This window comes from Tursiops truncatus, chromosome 4, assembly GCF_011762595.2.
Source record: "Tursiops truncatus isolate mTurTru1 chromosome 4, mTurTru1.mat.Y, whole genome shotgun sequence".
Taxonomy (NCBI): domain Eukaryota; kingdom Metazoa; phylum Chordata; class Mammalia; order Artiodactyla; family Delphinidae; genus Tursiops; species Tursiops truncatus.
Genome location: NC_047037.1, coordinates 53,074,790 through 53,096,683, shown reverse-complemented (window position 1 = coordinate 53,096,683; position 21,894 = coordinate 53,074,790). Strand labels below are relative to the sequence as shown.

Genomic DNA, 21,894 nt, shown 5'->3' with positions numbered 1-21,894 from the left:
TATATATAACTGAATCACTCTGTTGTTCAGCTGAAACTACCACATTGTAAATCAACTATATTTCAATAAATATATTGATTTTTTATTGAAATCAATATATTTCAATAAAAAATAAAAAGGACAGCTCCAGTGGAAAGGAAGGGAGGAAGGAAGGAAGGGAGGGAGGGAGGGAGAGAGAGAGAGGGAGAGAGGGAGGGAGGGAGAGAGAGAGGGAGGGAGGGAGGGAGGGAGGGAGGAAAGAATTAGAGGAATTTAGATGGATGGGTTTATGACTATATGTCCTGGGTAGGTGGTATTTCCAGAAGTTTGGATTCTGGATTTAAAGGATGTTATTTATAGATGCCTTTATAAATGGATGGTTCCAGAAACTGACCCTAAATATTACTATGGAATAACTGTACTCCTGGTGCTGTCACTTTGACCTCCATAAAGGCACAGGGGTTTGTAGACTTGTAAGACCTGCTCTCTGCTGAATTTTTTCTCTGATTTATCATCTGACAGGTATAGTTTCAGATTTTATTTTTCACCCACAGTATTCTTGAGATTTACTTTATCTATGGTGTGTGCCTCTGTATTTCATAAAGTGTCCAAGAGTCTATGGTAATGTTAAAAGTTTTTAAATATATATGTAAATTCTAAGAAAATAAAAATAATGAAAAATTTAAATGAATCACTCTGTTTGCTATGGCTCAGATATCCTTTCTATCTACAGAAATCACTTGGCACTGAGCCTTGGCTTCTTTTTATTGCCATTTATTTGTTTATGCTCATGCCTGGATGCTCTAAAGAGATATGAATCCCTTGAGCACCACGGATTGTATCATAGCTTTATCTGTTCTTAATGCATAGCAGAGTGTTCTGCACATAGTTTGTGCTCAATTAAACTAAATTGATGATGATGATTAATATTTTTAAGGAAGTGAAGGCTTAAATTCCTTTCCTGATACCATCATACATTTGTTCCTTTCCATTATTTCCTTTCTCTGAAATATTTTTCACGAACATAAACAAGTCTAACACATGTTTTCTAGGAAGCTACTAGGCCTACAAATATGGTATTTCTTTTAGCATCAGAATTATATCTTCTGTTTAAAATAAGCTAAAGCCCACTCCTCATTTTCAGAGAAATGCTTCATATTATATATGAAAAGAGAGACAAAATCCAATAATAAAACAGACAAAATAGAGACATCATGAATAGCATCGAGATTCAGAAAACTATACCTTCTTCCATCTCCCACACTAACCCTTTCCCACCCACCTATCCACCCATGATGAAGTGTCACTTTTCCTACGGCACTTCCTGAAAAATGACATCAGGGAATAATAGAGTGCAATGTGGTGCAGGTCTATTTTTCTGTTGCCTTACAGGTTAATCATAGTGTAGTAACAGCACCAGCTATTTTGAAGGGGTGGCGTGCCCACTAGACAGGGACATTAATCATGCTCTCAGCCTCTTAACAACCTGCACCCCCCTCCCCATCCCTAAGCACACACATATACTTTTGTTCAGTACTAAAAGCAAATGCCTATAAGTTTAAAATTATGACCTTGGAATCATTAAACTCTGATTTATGTACATGTTTAACTCCATTTCTTTTCACTGTCCCCTCTCTCCCACCCTCTTAGCAACTACTATGACCTTGTTGAAGGAATTGGATATACTACTTCCTTGCAGTAGTTTGGAACAATATATTGGGACTTTCATAAGGCAATCTGATACCTGTCAACCTAGTTGTCATGCATTTTCTATTTTCTAGCTTCAACAATTCAGATGTTTTAAAGCTTCTTGAAGCTCAGCCTTCAAAAGGTGACTATGTTGATTTGCAGAAAGATTCATGCCTTGGCAAACTTAAACACAGACTCCTTTAAAAATATCATCGTGGGACTGATTATTAAATTATTACAAATTTATCAGGTCTTAGGGTAGATCCTGCAATTAACATCTGTGCCACATTATTTCTATTTTTGTATCAGGAAGGGGATTTAATTATCTTGATCTATGCCAACATATTCACTTCCAAACACAGACTCTACATTGGATATCCTTACAAAATATTTTCATAACTTAGTAAATTAATATATGAATTATATTCATATATTATATATGAATAAGTTAATATAAGAGAAATCAATTAAAACAATGGGATACCAAATTTACCCAGCAGACTGTAAAGATTTCTTTCAATGCACACTATTAGCAAGAGTGAGATTAAAAAACATGCTAGGGCTTCCCTGGTGGTGCAGTGGTTCAGAGTCCGCCTGCCGATGCAGGGGACACGGGTTCGTGCCGCGGTCCGGGAAGATCCCACATGCCGCGGAGCGGCTGGGCCCGTGAGCCATGGCCGCTGGGCCTGCGCGTCGGAGCCTGTGCTCCGCAATGGCAGAGGTCACAACAGTGAGAGGCCCGTGTACCGCACAAAAAAAAAAAAAAAGAAACATGCTAGCGCTCTTCCATAAAGGTTTTAAAATGTATCACCATTCAGTAAGGTCTTTTCAATATGGGGTTTAAAATATTAATACTTTGACCCAAACTTTATGCCTGGAAATATATCCCAGAAGAACTAGAAAGAGAAACAAATATCAAGTTTAAAAATGTTCCACAAAATCGGCTGGGCCCGTGAGCCATGGCCGCTGAGCCTGCGCGTCCAGAGCCTGTGCTCCGCAACGGGAGAGGCCACAACAGTGAGAGGCCCACGTACCGCAAAAATAAATAAATAAATAAAAAATTTAAAAAATGTTCCACAAAAGATTACCTATAATAACAAAACAATGCGGGCAAACTTATCCAATAATAGGTGAATAGTTGCATTAATTATAGTACAATTATATTACAGATTATTAGGTTTTATGATCCTTTTTATGTATTACTGAATTTGGTTTGCTAATATTTGGTTGAGGATTTTTACATCTATATCCATCAGAGATATTGGCCTGTAATTTTCTTTTTTTGTAATGTCTTTGTCTGGTTTTGCCATGAGGGTAATGGTGGCCTCAGAGAATGAATTTGGGAGTGTTCCCTCCAATGGATTATTATTTTTTAAAACAATATGAGAAACTATATTGTTATCTTAAATAAATGAGAACAATACACACACAGTATGATCAATATTTGATTAAAGATAGGAAAGAAGAAATAAAAGATGGAGAGGAATTAAGGTTTGTAAGCACATAGTAACCATGATCAAAATATTAATTAAAAAAAGTTTCCATCTACAAATGTAATATTACCAATAACGATGTTTCAAGCAAAGAGTAGAATTATTTTGCTTTCTGGTATAATATTTTATTTATATTATGCTACATAGCAGGATTGTCTTTGCAAGATATAACCAAAAGAACTGTGGCTACTAAGAAAATATAAGAAAACTGAATTAATTCTGACTAAATTCTTAACCAACATTCTCTACTTTCTTTCCAGTTTTCTGACTTGTGTTTTAGTTCAGAATTTATATTTGTCTCACTAAGAATCAAACACAGAAATTCTAATGATCCTCTGTCAAAAAATATCCAAATATACTTTTGCTCAAAATACTGCCCAAAATATGTTGGTATGCATATACACACCATTTGGGGCTCATAACACACACACAGTTTTACAAACTTCTCACAGTAGTACATGGTCATAATCTTTAAAATGGAATAGATGGCAGAGAGTTAGCACTTGAAATTTGCTCAGTTTGTTCAAGGTTCTATCATGTATTCCTTTGTTCAAAAAATGTTCTTAAATTAACTCTTGCTTTAAAACATACCTCCCAGACACTGTCTCCTTAACTGAAGACTCTTCATTCTGACAACTTTTTACTTCTTTTTATGCCCTTTAAGCTTGAAAGTTTGGAACATATTTTCAACCATACCATGGAAATAATTTGCTGTAGTGGGTACCTCATAGCCTCAAGGTCACACCCATTGAATAGCGACACCTTTTAGAACCCAGGTTAGGCGAACACCTAGCTGATACTGCCAATGATCCTATAACAACTGCTTCAATCTTAAGTTTTCTTAAGGACTCTTATTATTAGATTACAGACTGAAGGCATTTGAGCAGGTTTGTTCTAGAATACTTATCTGTCCTACACCAGGACTTTCTATAGTTTGGCATACCTAAAGTTTAGGATCTAGACTTTAGTCATTTTCATTTCCAAGGTCTTTAGATCTTAAATCAACACAGGCAGATGTGTCCACTCAGGGTCTATGACTTCCTTTCTAGATCAAATTCTAGCTACCCTGAGCTCTAGAATCTCAGAATTCCCTGCTCAGATGGCCCCAGATCTGCTTCCAGTGATTGGGCAGCCCTCTTCTTCAGGTCCATTACCTTCAGGGAAGACTGTGCTTCCAGTGCATGACCATAGGCCCAGGGAGTAAGTGAGGAACAGATGTTTATGGTGGCTACGGATTGTGCTTAAAAGTGTAGACCAAGGATCAAGGGTCAGGGGCTGGGGACCAATTCTTCCTCAGTCGTCACATTTTGCCACAGGATTCTCAGGAGTCTAAGAACATTAAATTCAAACCTTCCTTCCTCATAACTTTAAACATGTATTTGTCAGATCACAAGGAAAGAGCATTTTTATTTAAGAGTTTTTTTTAGTTTGAGTTATAACATTTAAGTATTTAGTGTTTAGCCATATGGTATAATGGCCTCTGTTTATACTACTGCCTCATAGTGTTAAGGGAAAACCAGGATATGGCTTCGCCTTTAAGCAAATTAAAGACATCAAGTCAATTGAAACAGACTAAATTTCAGAGTCAACTAAAAAATTAAAAATAAAGAAAATGGGGACGGGGACAAAAAGAGTGGAAGTAGAAGATTATATAGAAAAAGGCAAGGGATGAAAAAAGAAGGAAAGGATATGAAGAGAAAGACCATATGTGTAGGAAAAGGTGGAAGAAGCCAGACTAAAAAGGAGAGAGAAGTTGAGAAAAGAGGTGAGAGAATGAATAGAACATACAGAACAGGAGTTTAGAAGAGAGGGAGGAGCTGTAGATAGAAGCAACCGGCCGGGTATAGGGAGAATTAAGTCTGTACTTCCTCTTAACTCCTTCAGTCAAGTACCATATCCCACTAAGTTTCTATCTCCTTGTACTACAGAGGAATGGATTAAACCACCTAGGTTCAATGAAGAGTGTTGCTCTAAAAGTCAGTGAATCTACGAGTGCTTCTTTTCCATCAGTCCATCAGAGAGAGTTGGGCCAGGCACATCTCTGGATCCACCACACTTAAGGACCATACTCTCACCAAAGAGGCCTCTGATTTCACTGTGACCACTTTGATTATCCAAAGTCACCCCTGAACTGGTGGGAGTCTGCAAACCAGTGACTGTCAATGGAGCAACCATTCCTAACCTGGGCCGTATGGCCGCTACATGAAGATGTGCCCTGAATTTAACCTTAATGTTCTGCCATGATCCATGTCCTAATCTAATTTTATTGTTTCAAAGACAAGATCTCAGCAATATTAACACGAATTTTTTTTAATTCAACTTTCATATATATACATACACGTATATGTGTGTGTGTGTGTGTGTGTATATCTGAGTCATACATTAGAAGTTATCTCTAAACATGGAGTATGTGTAAAATTTCTAATGTTCTGATAAGAATTACCAGTAAATAAAAATAAAGTGACAAGATACTAATTTAAAGAAAAACTGAAAACGACCATGTGCAGAAAGTTACTGTTTATTTTTCCTACTTTTGCCCAGTTATTAGTACCACAGAAACACTACACTATTTAGATTTCAAATGTTCTTCACTGATATGAGAAAATTGGGTCAGAATAACTTCAATGCTAAAGCTATTGACAAGAGACTGTAGCAATGAGAATACTGATAAATACTTTGTTCTCTTTAAGAATTCTTTCCATTCATTTACAATCACAGGGACAGAAGCATCATGAAAGGAGACTGAAGACAACTGAAAGCTCTCTTGAGACTAACATGAAACCAGCACTATCATGAGGAAGCAATAGCAAGCTGTATAAGCTAAGTGGCATTGGCTTCAATGCATGTTTTTATATTTTAACATTTATGAGACTTCAAGGCCACTGTTGTATCCTTCCTTGTAGTTTCTATAGAAACATTTGCTTATTTAAAAAACAAAACTGTAACCTTCTGTGTGAAACACTTTAAGCTGTGAAACAGATAGAGAAGACCTGCAATTCCAGATGCAAATAAAATAGTATGAAGAAGTTGTGGAGAGAACGGAGAAGGAAATTCATTCATGGCCATAGTCACCATCCACAGCCATGTGAGCTCTAGATAGGCCATTTCCTTCTGAAGTTTATAGTTAGAGCACATGGGTACCAATACTGCTCTTAACATTTTAATTATTCATTGAAAAAATTCATCTAATTAGTCTCGAAAATAGTTTTAGATGTCAAAATATTCTACTTAAAGAAATGTGGCATTATCATTGAAATTAGGAGAGACACCCTCATCTTCCAAAATTACCTTGGAAATAAATTTAGGAAACAGGGGATGGAAAAATTACAACATATTAAAGCTACTGGCCTTCACATTAAATGGACAGTTAAAATATCATATTACAAAGGAAAAAACAGATGAGCAAAATCATTTTCAATTTTTATTTTTAAAATTTAGGAAACTAAATACTCAGGTTTAGAGTAGTTCGGTGTTATCAGATTTTTCCTCTAATGCTTTTTAATCCATTTACCTATATTTGTTTGAAATGTAAACTTTGGAGAGCTTAGAATCTAATTTTAGTCTCTGTTTTGTAAAAGAATATATAAACTACTATAAGTGAACATCAATATCAGTTTTGTCATTACATATAAATTATGGCTCGTTTTAAACTCAGTTAAGAAATATTACCCACTTCCAGTTGTTACCTAACTTTGAGAGTCATCAAAGCTGAAATGTTTAGAACCTTTGCAAAGGAAACTATGAAAAATAGGAATTAAGTACCATAGCATTCCACTGCATTCTGAATGCAGTGGGAGATGGAAAGCATTTTAGAACTAATTCATTTTATCTCAAAAACCTTGAGAAATAGTGTAAGAATAGGGAAAACAGCCCAGAAATCTGTTGCTAGGAGTGCCAGGTTTGAATCCTAATTCCATCACTTGACAGATGTGTGATGTTGGCCAAGTTACTTGACCACTTTGTGCCTCAGTTTCATCTTTAATGAAAGTAGTAATACTGGTACCTTCCTTATAAGTGTTAGTTATAAGTACAAGGATTAAATTAAATGAATAAGTTTAAAGGATTTAGAACAAAACAATGTGTACCACAAATGTTACATGAGTATTTGTTAAACATGATTTTCCTTGATAATGATTACTTGATACTCTATCTATTGACGTCATTTCACTCTACATAAGAGCCCTCTTAGCCAATATGATTTGTCCCACTGATTGGAAGGTTAATATCTAGAAGCTGATTCAAATAAGTAACCAGTAAAACAAACCAAAACACTACACATGTAAAATATTACATGTTAATTGAAAACCTGTGCATGCACGTTTATTGGCCAATATTTTCATGTAAAGCCAAGGCCTTGTCTCTGAATACTGATCTGTTGAATAAAGTTCTATGATTTCTTTCTTGTCATATATTATCTACATTTCATGCTGCCTTTTATTTAAAGTAAATTATTAAAGACATTTTTGAAGTATGCTGAGTGCAGAATGTGTTTAGATGACTACAATTTTCCCCAACTTTGAGAGTTGCCTGGACCATTTCATATCAATTCTTTATTAGCAACTCACCTTTTAAAGTGTTATAGCTACAGGTTTCTAAGAAGTCATTTTTTTCATACTCATGATTCATAATTTTATGTAACAATTAAATTATCTAGTTACTAAAAACAAACACAAAGGGCATATACAGGTCTGAAAATAGAGCTGACTCCAGGCAAATGTACCATTGAAACAGAGAGAACTGAGAGTGCAAAAATTCAGGCAGGATCTCATTACAATGAGCTTCAAGCCTTAAGCATTAATCATTATGTTTTAAGGGAATGAAAATAGTCAATGAATCCCACAAATTGGTTAAGTGGAAGTCATTTAAGACAATGTCTACTCTACTGACTTATTTGGTTGTTTATATGTCTGAGTCCCAATCTAGACTGTGGCCACTGTAGGGAAAAGAGGGCATTTTTGGATTCATCTTTGTATTTCTAAGAGTGCTGGATTACAACCAATGCTTAATAACTAACTGCTGGCTAAATTAATGAATGTGTTAGAATGAACCAATATCTGAATAAATCACATCTGGAATTGCCTTATATTCTTAACTTAAATTTTGCCAAATTTACAACTTGGTCTATCAGTAAACCTATTGCAAGTAGTGTTATTGAAATTATCAAAAACTTCATTATAAAACAAGTCCCCTCATAACAGGCATGATCACAAGATCATCCCTGAAAAGAGCGTTAGAGTTAAAATACAGTGCGTATGCTATATATTTTGATCCAATCACTGTAGGCATTCAGAATAAATATTCTTATTTAGAAGTCCAAGCAAGGATAATTGCTAGAGGAATCTGTCCTCCTTCCAGCCATTTCAAAATATGAGGCAATTTGAAATATGATTTTTGAATTATCCAACTGAGTCTTAAGAGTGTCTCCATTCTTTGTCTTTTCAATATTTGTCTCATATTTCAATTTCTTGTGTTTACTCCTCAGGCTCTTGGAAGCATACTGCAACTTTAGCAGCACTCCCTCTGTGACAGGCATTTCATATACTGTACAGTCAAAGCTTTTCAAGTCTGCTCTATAACGGTTGATTTGTTGATTGGGGTTTAACCTTCCCTTCCAAAAGAAGGATTCCAAGGAACAGAATCCTTTGTAGGGTCACAGTTTATGAGAGTGTTATATTCCCTACTTCATGCTGTTTGCCAGGTGAATGAGATGGTAATACTCAAAGATGACCAAAAAAGGTAAACACAGGTTATATAGAATCACAGTTCAAAATCCTTGTAACAGGGACTTCCCTGGTGGCCCAGTGGTTAAGAATCCGCCTGCCAATGCAGGGGACACGGGTTCAAGCCCTGGTCCAGGAAGATCCCACATGCCGCGGAGCACCTAAGCCCGTGCGCCACAACTACTGAGCCTGCACTCTAGAGCCTGCGAGCCACAACTACTGAAGCCCGTGTGCCTGGAGCCCATGCGCCACAACAAGAGAAGCCACTGCAGTGAGAATCCCGTGCATCGCAGTGAAGGGTGGCCCCCACTCACCACAACTAGAGAAAGCCCAAACGTGGCAAGGAAGACCCAACGCAGCCAAAAATAAACAAATAAAATAAATAAATTAAAACAAAAATCCTTGTAACGGCAAAGTTAAACAGCTATTCAGATATTATAAAGGATAAAGCACAGTAATCCCTCAGTATACGTGGACACCCCCATGGATACCAAAATTCATGGATGTTCAAGTCCCTTATATAAAATGACGTAGTAGAGTTTGGCCCTCCATACCTGCAGGTTCTGCAAGTGGATACGGAGGGGCCTACTGTAGAACAGTTTAACCAAGGCCATTTCCCCAAATCAGTATTTCTTCAAATGTGGTCCAGAGACCTGCAAGTGTCCCTGAGACCAAATCTATTTTCATAATAATAGTAATATTACATGGCTTTTTCACTCTCATTTTCTACATTCATAAGTGTATAGGGTACAGAAAGTCCATTAATAGGGTTTCAGATTCCATACTGGAACTAACCTTTAGGAAACTAATACTTGCCATTTCAGTACAGTAACGAAGCAAAATGTCTGTCATTATATGAATAGACTATTAGACCATATTTCATTCATATATTTCCACCAAAACAACATGTTACAACAGATTAAATGCAGAAACAGATATGAGAACCCAGCTACCAAGTATTAAGTCACATTAAAGAGACTGGCAAAATGTAAAACAGTGCACTCTTCTCATTTATGTTTTCTTGCCTTGGGAAATGTAATTATATTTTATAAAAATAAGTTATTTATATTAATTTATAACAAGTATATTACTGATATTTTTAAAGAATTAATAAATACTATATATATTTCTTCAGTTTCAACTTCTAATATGGTAAATATTTGCACATATTACTCACATAAACAAAAAGCTCTTTTCTTTGGAGTGCTCAGTACTCGAAGAGTGCAAATGGGTTTTTAGAACAAAATGTTTGAAAACCTTTACTCTAAATGAAGCAGGTCTGATCTGAAAATAACCATACCATATATTTTGTTCTGACATTTTCCTTTTCCTAAAATAACTTACAAAGAAAAGGAATGAGCTAGAGAGAACACTGAAGACCCCCTCTCCACCCCGTTTCCAGCTGGCACATTTTGAAGTAGAAGAGGTAAAATCTCATTTCTAAGTGACATTAATTAGTTGCATAGCTATCAGTATAAGACAAATTCTATCATATACTACAAAACATCAGTACAGCTTATGTATAGTTACACAAACTACTTGGTCTCAAGTCAAGAGATATTAATTGACTTCTGAATTCTTATTATCTGTTAACATAACAATGACAGTGACTAATTTCCCAACAGAAAATGTAATGACAGAATGACCTCTAATTTAAGTAAGATAAGTTTTTCTTCAACTTAGTAGAATAAAACAAAGAATCAACATGTAAACTATGGGTTACTTTGCTCCAAAATGTATTTATGTGTATTGCATCTGCACAAATTATCATTTTTATCCCATAAAATTACCTTAAAGTTCACACACACACTCTCATGCTGCTGTCTATCAGTTTAAGAATCAGACTGATATCAAACTCATCTAACTTAAAAAGAATTAATAAGAGTTTCAAAATACCTAGGCTACTTGGTTTTCGTTTTCTGGATTACCAAAGGACATTAAAACAATTATGCAAAGACCCCTGCTATATAAAAGCTATCATACCCTTTTATCTCATTATCATTTAAATGTTAAATGCTCCATTATAGAGGTAAATTGGGTTTAAAAAGGAATTTTTAAAGCAGAAGAGCAAAAAATATAAGGTTAAACAGAGTGAAGAATCAGAGCTTCAAACTGTAATATAAAGTTTACTAGGGCAAGGATTGATCTTTTGGTATACTAAGAAAGCCCGACCCTCTGACATGCCCTATATAGAGTAAATATACTGATCTGGAACAAAAGTTATGTGAAACAGCTGTTAAGTGACAGAAGAAATGTGCATTGGACCACCAGCTTGTCATAAATATTGCACTCTTAATCAGAAAGCATCTGTCTTTTCATTTCCTTTTCAGCAATCTCTGCATTGTATTTAATCTGTGCAGAATGCTTCTCCTAACAGGTGCAACAATGTTTACAAGTTGAAAACCTTATTTAAATGAAGTTTACAACTAGAGACGTTTCAATTAACAAGGTGATATCTTATGAGAAGGAATAATTCTAACATTTGGCAAACCCATAGATTGCTTTCCATTTGTGAAATTTAATTATTGAAAAATTAGAGTATAGATGCCAAAAAAACTAAAGATGAAAGGTGCCTCAAGCAATCTATGCAATATACAGGCATCCAGAGAAACTACAGGGAGAAATTGCTGGTGGGAATGTGGATAGTATGAAATATTGGGAATAGATATTATAAAATGTCATATTTCATCAAACAATAATTTTAGAACTAATAATGTCCCATATGTCCATAAAAAGTGGTGTCTACGGCACTAATCTACTTTCCTACAGGTAATTTTTCTCTTATTATCATTATTTTTGAAATTGAGTGTAAAATACTTATAATCAATCTTGCTGGATTAAAAAAACTGTCAGAAATTCTAAGGCTTGCATTATAATCATCTAAATAAATTTTAAATGGATAGTTTCTTCAAAAATATGAGTATAAATTAGCACACTTAGAGTGCATATACAATTTTTAAAGTGAAAGGACTCCAAAATTATCGACTTTAACTTTTTTACTCAAAATTAGTGCAAAGATAATGAACTCACTTCCTACAGGGGCCAAACAGGTAATAGAGGTGATACAAGTCTGGTGAAACATGTGGCCCTTTAGGTTGATCAATCATTCATTTCCCAATTTTTGATAGAAAGAGATATTGAAGAAATATTCTTTAATACTGTAATCATAATGCACAATTTAGCCAATTGTTTCCATGGAAAAAAAGGAATCCATTTCTCCAAAAATTCAAGTTTTCAATAAAGCGCAGAACAAACAAAAGGTATTTGTGGACTGGATCTGACCCTGGGGCTTCCAATTTACAAGCTTTAGTTTAATAGTTGAGAACATGGGCTTACTGTTAAAGAGATCTAAGGTCAACTTCTATCTTGGCCATTTATTAGCTTTATGACCTTGGATCAGCTACTTGATTTTAAGCTCCATTTCATCCTCAGAAAAAAAAAGTGTTAATAATAAAAGGTGACTCATAGGGATATCATAAACATTGAATGAGATGAGGTAATATAAAATATTTGCTAATATAAAAATTTTAGCAAAGCAAGCACTCAATAAGTGGTAGATATTACATACTATACATATAGTATATTATGCAATACAAAAATATAACATATATTTTAAATTTAATTGCATGGGAAAAGCTCTAACTTCCTTACCGGCTTTTACTAATTGACATAGGATAAATATCCTTTATATCATGGGTAAAGACTTTCAATATTTATAATTCCTCTTAATAACTGTATACAGATATCTATTATAGGTTAACGCAGAAAGCAAAGATCATTATCTGTTCTTTGGAGAATTTACCGTACAAAATTATCTCATCTCAAGCATTCATATTTTGTAAGGGACAAATCCATTAAAAAAATTTTCCACACTAAAGCAATATAAACAAGGTCATTAGTTATAAAGCATAGAAGATTCTCTTTTAATTGCTTTTTTTGAGACAAATACAGTAGAAAATGAAAATGATTTTGATGGGAGTTAGACATTCTGTGTGTAATTTGAAAAACTGATTAGCTTCTTCAGACTAAGCCAGCTCTAGCCAATAAACTTTAGCCTGAGGTGTTTCACATTATAATAGTACCTTCTGAGAAAATCACTGGGACCTGTTTCCAAATCTTCTCCCATTAACACCTCAGATCTTCCAGCTGATCCTCATCAAATCCCACCTCTTCAGCCTTAGAAGCTTGTTTTTCTTAACGATTCACAAGCCCTCCCTCCCACTAATGTCTTCTTATTGAAAAAGTTTAGAAATTCTCCCTAATATGTAAATCAGATAATAATAATTGTGATGATACCTATAGTTACTGGAGGTCTTATTATATGCTTAAAGTTAGCCAAGCCCTTTACATGCATAATCTCATTTAATCCTTACCATGGCTCTCTAGATTCCATAAGTATACCAAGTTCCCCTCATCTATAAACCAATTCTGAAAGAAGTTAAATCATTTGTCTAGTACTTGAGTTCAGAGTCAAGTCTAGTGCCATACCTAAGGCTATACTACATTGCCTCTCTAAATTCTTGGCTTAAACTCAACCAAAATGAATTAAACATGTATTGGATAAAAGCTTTCATTCAATGTGTTAACATGACAGGAGTTGGATGGGCTGGGATGGGGTGGGGATGATAAAAAGATGTTAGAAGATATCAAGCAGGAAAATTAAAAGTGAGTTAATTTCTTAATACATCAGTTTCATTATATGTAGTGGTTTTGGCAAGAGGAAAGATACCTCTATACATGTACCCCGTTTTCAAACAGCAATAGCATATGAAAATTCAATTTTAAAAAATTGATAAATCACAGTGATTACTTTTGCATTACCCAAGAATTCATCTCATTACAATAGGAGTCACCAGAGTTTCTCCATCTGTGAATTTAAGTTGTTAGTGATCATTTGTGTCTACTGAGGGAGTAAGGGGTGAGGGTAGAGGGCTGCAGAGAAACCTAAAGGTCACTTTTGCTAAAAGCTATCAGACATTAAGATATTGCATATCTGACGTTGATAAAAATATAATTTAAACACAACTTCCCAGGAACGTTTATAATTTGAAAAACAAAGAAGGTTTTAGTCTATTTTCCAGCCACTATTTTGTTAATGAAATAGTTACATCAAGAAGGCCACCCCAGAGGCTTTCAAATAGCTCCCAATAATGCATGCACAATTTGTAAAAGAAGGAAAAGTCTTTCAGCAGGTTTGGATCTACAGAGAAACAGTTTCCTGTGACATAACTCTGAGAAAGATTAAAAGGCTTAATGTCCAACAGAAGAATGAACATACTTAAGGTGAATCAGGTCTCTGTGATATTCTTTGGGAAAAAACTTTGTATCCTCACACACAAAAAAAGTAGCATCTTTTTAGGAAAGCAAACTATTGACAAACTTTGGGAAGCTAATCCACAAGACTCACATTAACATACAGCACATGAAATGCACTTTCCCTTGGGCAAGAAAAGGATAATCTATTGCACATGTCATCTGTTTCTGTGAATTCTGAAGATTACAATTATGTTTTGATGTTAATCCAACAACTGCACATTTCTTGCTGCGAAGCACACTGAAAATGTGAGTGACTGTATAAATCTTTTTAAATTGAATTCAACACTATTGAAAAGAGCTGATGTTTTCAAATATTCTTACAAAGCCTCTGAACAACAAGAATAACTTTCTAAATGAAGCAGCTTCTTATAGTTACCTATTGGGTAAGAAAGACAAAAAAGCCAGGATAAAATAAAATTCTGCATGTCTGCTATATATATTGTGTGTGTTTTGCATTTTTGGAAACACTCACCTCTAATGCTTTGATGTCCTCATAAGTAAACCTCACGGTGGGAACTCCAAGATGGTTGATGAAGTAATTGGCATCATCTTGCATCTGTACAGAACTGATATTTGTTTCTGGGCACTGACCTCTTCTGGAACAGTTGAAATTATTTTTCTGAAAAACATAATTTAAATTGTTAGCACACACTATGCTTCTTAGGTTATCCCTAAATGAATGCTACTCAAAACGTGGTTCACAGTTCAGCAGCATCAATGGCACCCAGGAGCTTATTCGAAACATGAAATGTAAATGCTTAGTCTCCACCCATGTCCTCCCAAATGGGAACCTTTGGGGATGGAGCCCAGAAATCTGTGTAGCAACATTCCTCTACTGCGCTCATGCTCACTGAAGAGTGACTAGCACTGGACTAAATCAAGCTTTGCTTGTTATTGTTGCTTAAAAAGCATTTTTATCATAGCTATATTATCTGTAATGACTCGTTAAGAGAATGTTGAGTCCCTAAAAAAGGTTTAGTTTTGTCTTTTTTAAAGTTTTCCCACAAATTTAAAGGACAGTTTGGTAAGATATAATTCTATTCTAAAAATGTTTATTGGACAACCACAGAAAAAAATTTCTCAATTTCCTCGTCAAAGCATATCCCCACATGCGTTAAGAGTATATGCCAGGTGAAAGAGTAAGACGCGGAGATCACCTTCCTCCCCACAGATACAACAGAAATACATCTACACGTGGAACAACTCCTACAGAACACCTACTGAACGCTGGCAAAAGACCTCAGACCTCCCAAAAGGCAAGAAACCCCCCATGTACCTGGGGAGGGCAAAAGAAAAAAGAATAAACACAGACAAAAGGATAGGGATGGGACAAGGGAGCTGTGAAGGAGGAAAGGATTCCACACACTAGAAGCCCCTTCGCGGGCGGAGACTGCAGATAGCCGAGGGTGAAAGCTTCAGAGCCGCGGAGGAGAGCACAGTAACAGGGGTGCGGGGGGCAAAGCGGGGAGATTCCCGCACAGAGGATCGGTGCCGACCGGCACTTACCAGCCCGAGAGGCTTGTCTGCTCCCCCGCCGGGGCGGGCGGGGCTGGGAGCTGAGGCTCGGGTTTCGGTCGGAGCGCAGGGAGAGGACTGGGGTTGGCGGCGTGAACACAGCCTGCAGGGGGTTACTGCGCCACGGCTAGCCGGGAGGGAGTCCGGGGAAAAGCCTGGACCTGCCGAAGAGGCAAGAGACTTTTTCTTCCCTCTTTGTTTCCTGGTGCGCGAGGAGACGGGATTAAGAGCGCTGCTTAAAGGAGCTCCAGAGACGGGCGCGAGCCGCGGCTAAAAGCGCGGACCCCAGAGACAGGCATGAGACGCTAAGGCTGCTGCTGCCGCCACCAAGAAGCCTGTGTGCGAGCACAGGGCACTATCCACACCCCCCTTCCGGGAAGCCTGTGCAGCCCACCACTGCCAGGGTCCCGGGATCCAGGGACAACTACCCCAGGAGAATGCACGGCGCGCCTCACGCTGTTGCAATGTCACGCCGGCCTCTGCCGCTGTAGGCCCGCGCCCGCACTACGTGCCCCGCCCTCCACCCCCGCACTACGTGCCCCGCCCTCCCCCCCCCGCACTACGTGCCCCGCCCTCCCCCCCCCGCACTACGTGCCCCGCCCTCCCCCCCCCCCCGCACTACGTGCCCCGCCCTCCCCCCCCACCCCCGCACTACTTGCCCCGCCCTCCCCCCTCCCCGCCCCCCGCCCCGGCCTGAGTGAGCCGGAGCCTCTGAATCAGCTGCTCCTTTAACCCCGTCCTGTCTGAGCGAAGAACAGATGCCCTCCTACGACCTACACGCAGAGGCGGGGCCAGATCCAAAGCTGAACCCAAGGAGCTGTGAGAACAAAGAAGAGAAAGGGAAATCTCTCCCAGCAGCCTCAGAAGCAGCAAATTAAAGCTCCACAATCAACTTCATGTACCCTGCACCTGTGGAATACATGAATACACAAGGAATCATCCCAAATTGAGGAGGTGGACGTTGAGAGCAAGATTTATGATTTTTTCCCTCTTTCCTTTTTTTGTGGGTGTGTATGCTTCTGTGTGAGATTTTGTCTGTATAGCTTTGCTTCCACCATTTGTCCGAGGGTTCTATCTGTACGTTATTTTTTGTTTGTTTGTTTTTAATTTTTTTTAATAATTCATTTTTATTTTAATAACTTTATTTCACTTTATCTTCGTTCTTTCTTTCCTTCCTTCCCTCCTTTAAACAATGAATCATCACAAATTGAGGAGGTGGACTTTGAGAGCAAGATTTATGATTTTTTCCCCTTTTCCTCTTTTTGTGAGTGTGTATGTGTATGCTTCTGTGAGATTTTGTCTGTATAGCTTTGCTTCCACCATTTTCCTAGGGCTCTATGCGTCCATTTTTTATTTCTCAATAATTATTTTTTTTATTTTAATAACTTTATTATATTTTATCTTACTTTATTTTATTTTATCTTCTTTCTTTCTTTTTTTCCATCCTTCCCTCCTTCCTTCCTTCCTCCCTCCCTCCTTCCCTCACTCCTTTCTTTCTTTCTTTCTTTCTTTCTTTCTACTTCTACTAATTCTTTCTTTCTACTTTGTCTCTCTTTTATTCTGAGCCGTGTGGATGAAAGGCTCTTGGTGCTGCAGCCAGGAGTCAGTGCTGTGCCTCTGAGGTGGGAGAGCCAACTTCAGGACACTGGTCCACAAGAGACCTCCCAGCTCCACATAATATCAAATGGTGAAAATCTCCCAGAGATCTCCATCTCAACACCAGCACCCAGCTTCACTCAACGACCAGCAAGCTACAGTGCTGGACATCCTATGCCAAACAACTAGCAAAACAGGAACACAACCCCACCCATTAGCAGAGAGGCTGCCTAAAATCGTAATAAGTCCACAGACACCCCAAAACACACCACCAGATGTGGACCTGCCCACCAAAAAGACAAAATCCAACCTCATCCACCAGAACACAGGCACTAGTCCCCTCCACCAGGAAGGCTACACAAGCCACTGAACCAACTTTAGCCACTGGGGACAGACACCAAAAACAACGGGAACTATGAACCTGCAGCCTGCAAAAAAGAGACCCCCAAACACAGTAAGATAAGCAAAATGAGAAGACAGAAAAACACACAGCGGATAAAGGAGCAAGATAAAAACCCACCAGACCTAACAATTGAAGAGGAAATAGGCAGTCTACCTGAAAAAGAATTCAGAATAATGATAGTAAAGATGATCCAAAATCTTGGAAATAGAATAGACAAAATGCAAGAAACATTTAACAAGGACCTAGAAGAACTAAAGATGAAACAAACAATGATAAACAACAAAATAAATGAAATTAAAAATACTCTAGATGGGATCAATAGCAGAATAACTGAGGCAGAAGAACTAATAATTGACCTGGAAGATAAAATAGTGGAAATAACTACTGCAGAGCTGAATAAAGAAAAAAGAAGGAAAAGAACTGAGGACAGTCTCAGAGACCTCTGGGACAACATTAAGCGCACCAACATTCAAATCATAGGGGTTCAAAAAGAAGAAGAGAAAAAGAAAGGGACTGAGAAATATTTGAAGAGATTATAGTTGAAAACTTCCCTAATATGGGAAAGGAAATAGTTAATCAAGTCCAGGAAGCACAGAGAGTCCCATACAGGATAAATCCAAGGAGAAATACTCCAAGACACATATTAATCAAACTGTCAAAATTTAAATACAAAGAAAACATATTAAAAGCAGCAAGGGAAAAACAACAAATAACACACAAAGGAATCCCCATAAGGTTAACAGCTGATCTTTGAGCAGAAACTCTACAAACCAGAAGGGACTGGCAGGACATATTTAAAGTGATGAAGGCGAAAAACCTGGAACCAAGATTACTCTACCCAGCAAGGATCTCATTCAGATTTCATGGAGAAATTAAAACCTTTACAGACAAGCAAAAGCTGAGAGAGTTCAGCACCACCAAACCAGCTCTACAACAAGTGCTAAAGGAACTTCTCTAGGCAGGAAACATGAGAGAAGGAAAACACCTATAATAATGAACACAAAACAATTAAGAAAATGGTAATAGGAACATACATATCAATAATTACCTTAAATGTAAATGGACTAAATGGTGCCACCAAAAGACACAGACTGGCTGAAGGGATACAAAACCAAGACCCATATATTTGCTGTCTACAAGAGACCCACTTCAGACCTAGAGACACACACAGACTGAAAGTAAGGGGATGGAAAAAGATATTTCATGCAAATGGAAACCAAAAGAAAGCTGGAGTAGCAATTCTCATATCAGACAAAATAGACTTTAAAATAAAGAATATTAGAAGAGACAAGAAGAACCCTACATAATGATCAAGGGATCAATCCAAGAAGAAGATATAACAATTGTAAATATTTATGCACCCAACATAGGAAAGCATTTCCACTAAGATCAGGCACAAGACAAGGTTGCCCACTCTCACCACTTTTATTCAACATAGTTTTGGAAGTTTTAACCACAGCAATCAGAGAAGAAAAGAAAATAAAAGGAATCCAAATCGGAAAAGAAGAAGTAAAGCTCTCACTGTTTGCAGATGACATGATACTATACATAGAGAATCCTAAAGATGCTACCAGAAAACTACTAGAGCTAATCAATGAATTTGGTAAAGTAGCAGGATACAAAATAAATGCACAGAAATCTCTGGCATTCCTATACACTAATGATGATAAATCTGAAAGTGAAATCAAGAAAACACTCCCATTTACCACTGCAACATAAAGAATAAAATATCTAGGAATAAACCTACCTAAGAAGACAAAACTCCTGTATGCAGAAAATTATAAGACACTGATGAAATTAAAGATGGTACAAATAGATGGAGAAATATACCATGTTCTTGGATTGGAAGAATCAACATTTACTCTACTACCCAAAGCAATCTACAGATTCAATGCAATCGCTATCAAACTACCACTGGCATTTTTCACAGAACTAGAACAAAAAAATTCACAATTTGTATGGAAACACAAAAGACCCTGAATAGCCAAAGCAATCTTGAGACTGAAAAACGGAGCTGGAGGAATCAGGCTCCGTGACTTCAGAGTATACTACAAAGCTACAGTAATCAAGACAGTATGGTTCTGGCACAAAAACAGAAAGGTTGATCAATGAAACAGGATAGAAAGCCCAGAGATCAACCCACACACATATGGTCACCTTATCTTTGATAAAGGAGGCAGGAATGTACAGTGGAGAAAGGACAGCCTCTTCAATAAGTGGTGCTGGGAAAACTGGACAGGTACATGTGAAAGTATGAAATTAGATCACTCCCTAACACCATACACAAAAATATGCTCAAAATGGACTAAAGACCTAAACGTAAGCCCAGAAACTATCAAACTGTTAGAGGAAAACAAAGGCAGGACACTCTATGACATAAATCACAGCAAGATCCTTTTTGACCCACCTCCTACAGAAAGGGAAATAAAAACAAAAATAAACTAATGGGACCTAATGAAACTTCAAAGCTGTTGCACAGCAAAGGAAACTATAAACAAGACCAAAAGACAACCCTCAGAATGGGAGAAAATATTTGCAAATGAAGCAACTGACAAAGGATTAATCTCCAAAATTTATAAGCAGCTCATGCAGCTCAATAACAAAAAAACAAAACAACCCAATCCAAAAATGGGCAGAAGACCTAAATAGACATTTCTCCAAAGAAGATATACAGACTGCCAACAAACACATGAAAGAATGCTCAACATCACTAATCATTAGAGAAATGCAAATCAAAACTACAATGAGATATCATCTCACACTGGTCAGAATGGCCATCATCAAAAAATCTAGAAACAATAAATGCTGGATAGAGTGTGGTGAAAAGGGAACCCTCTTACACTGTTGGTGGAATGTGAATTGGTTCAGCCACTGTGGAGAACAGTATGGCGGTTCCTTAAAAAACTACAAATAGAACTACCATATGACCCAGCAATCCCACTACTGGGCATATACCCTTAGAAAACCATAATTCAAAAAGAGTCATGTACCGGACTTCCCTGGTGGCACAGTGGTTAAGAATCCGCCTGCCAATGCAGGGGACATGGGTTCGAGTCCTGGTCTGGGAAGATCCCACATGCCGCAGAGCAACTAAGCCCATGCGCCACAACTACTGAGCCTGCACTCTAGAGCCCGCGAGCCACAGCTACTGAGCCCATGTGCCACAACTACTGAAGCCCACGTGCCTAGAGCCTGCACTCTGCAACAAGAGAAGCCACCGCAACGAGAAGCCTGCACACCGCAACGAAGACCCAACACAGACAAATAAATAAATTAATTAATTAAAAAAAATAAGAGTCATGTACCAAAATGTTCATTGCAGCTCTATTTACAATAGCCCGGAGATGGAAACAACCTAAGTGTCCATCATCGGATGAATGGATAAAGAAGATGTGGCACATATATACAATGGAATATTACTCAGCCATAAAAAGAAACGAAATTGAGCTATTTGTAATGAGGTGGATTGACCTCGAGTCTGTCATACAGAGTGAAGTAAGTCAGAAAGTGAGAGACAAATACCGTATGCTAACACATATATATGGAATTTTAGAAAAAAAAAATGTCATGAAGAACCTAGGGGTAAGACAGGAATAAAGACACAGAACTACTAGAGAATGGACTTGAGGATATGGAGAGGGGGAAGGGTAAGCTGTGACAAAGCGAGAGAGATGCATGGACATATATACACTACCAAACGTAATGTAGATAGCTAGTGGGAAGCAGCCACATAGCACAGGGAGATCAGCTCGGTGCTTTGTGATCGCCTGGAGGGGTGGGCTAGGGAGGGCGGGAGGGAGGGAGACGCAAGAGCGAAGAGATATGGGAACATATGTATATATATAACTGATTCATTTTGTTGTAAAGCAGAAACTAACACACCATTGTAAAGCAATTATACTCCAATAAAGAAAAAAAAAAAGAGTATATGCCAAATACCATGGGTCAAGGAGAACCACAAAGCTAAGTGCAACCTCTAGGGAAATAAACGGTGATAGAGTATTATTTCTTAAACTAAGAGTTGTCTAGCATGCAAAACAAATGGCAGTAGCTTTATAAAAATAAATCAAAGCATAATTAAAAAATCATAACCAGTAAAATAACTGTTCCTATAACTATTATTGATTTAAAATGTCTTCATTAGTAAAATTTCCAAAAATCTAGAATCTTTCTGTGATGCTGT

General features: G+C 37.5%; 1 protein-coding gene across 1 annotated transcript in view; it reads right to left on the bottom strand.

Moving 5' to 3' along the window:
• NAALADL2 (N-acetylated alpha-linked acidic dipeptidase like 2) overlaps positions 1–21,894 on the bottom strand; it is a 1,062,845-nt gene that overhangs the window by 261,596 nt on the left and 779,355 nt on the right. Inside the window, exon 10 of the mRNA XM_019946140.3 lies at positions 14,670–14,816. Coding sequence (XP_019801699.2) covers positions 14,670–14,816 — 147 coding nt within the window. The remainder of the gene's footprint in view (positions 1–14,669; positions 14,817–21,894) is intronic.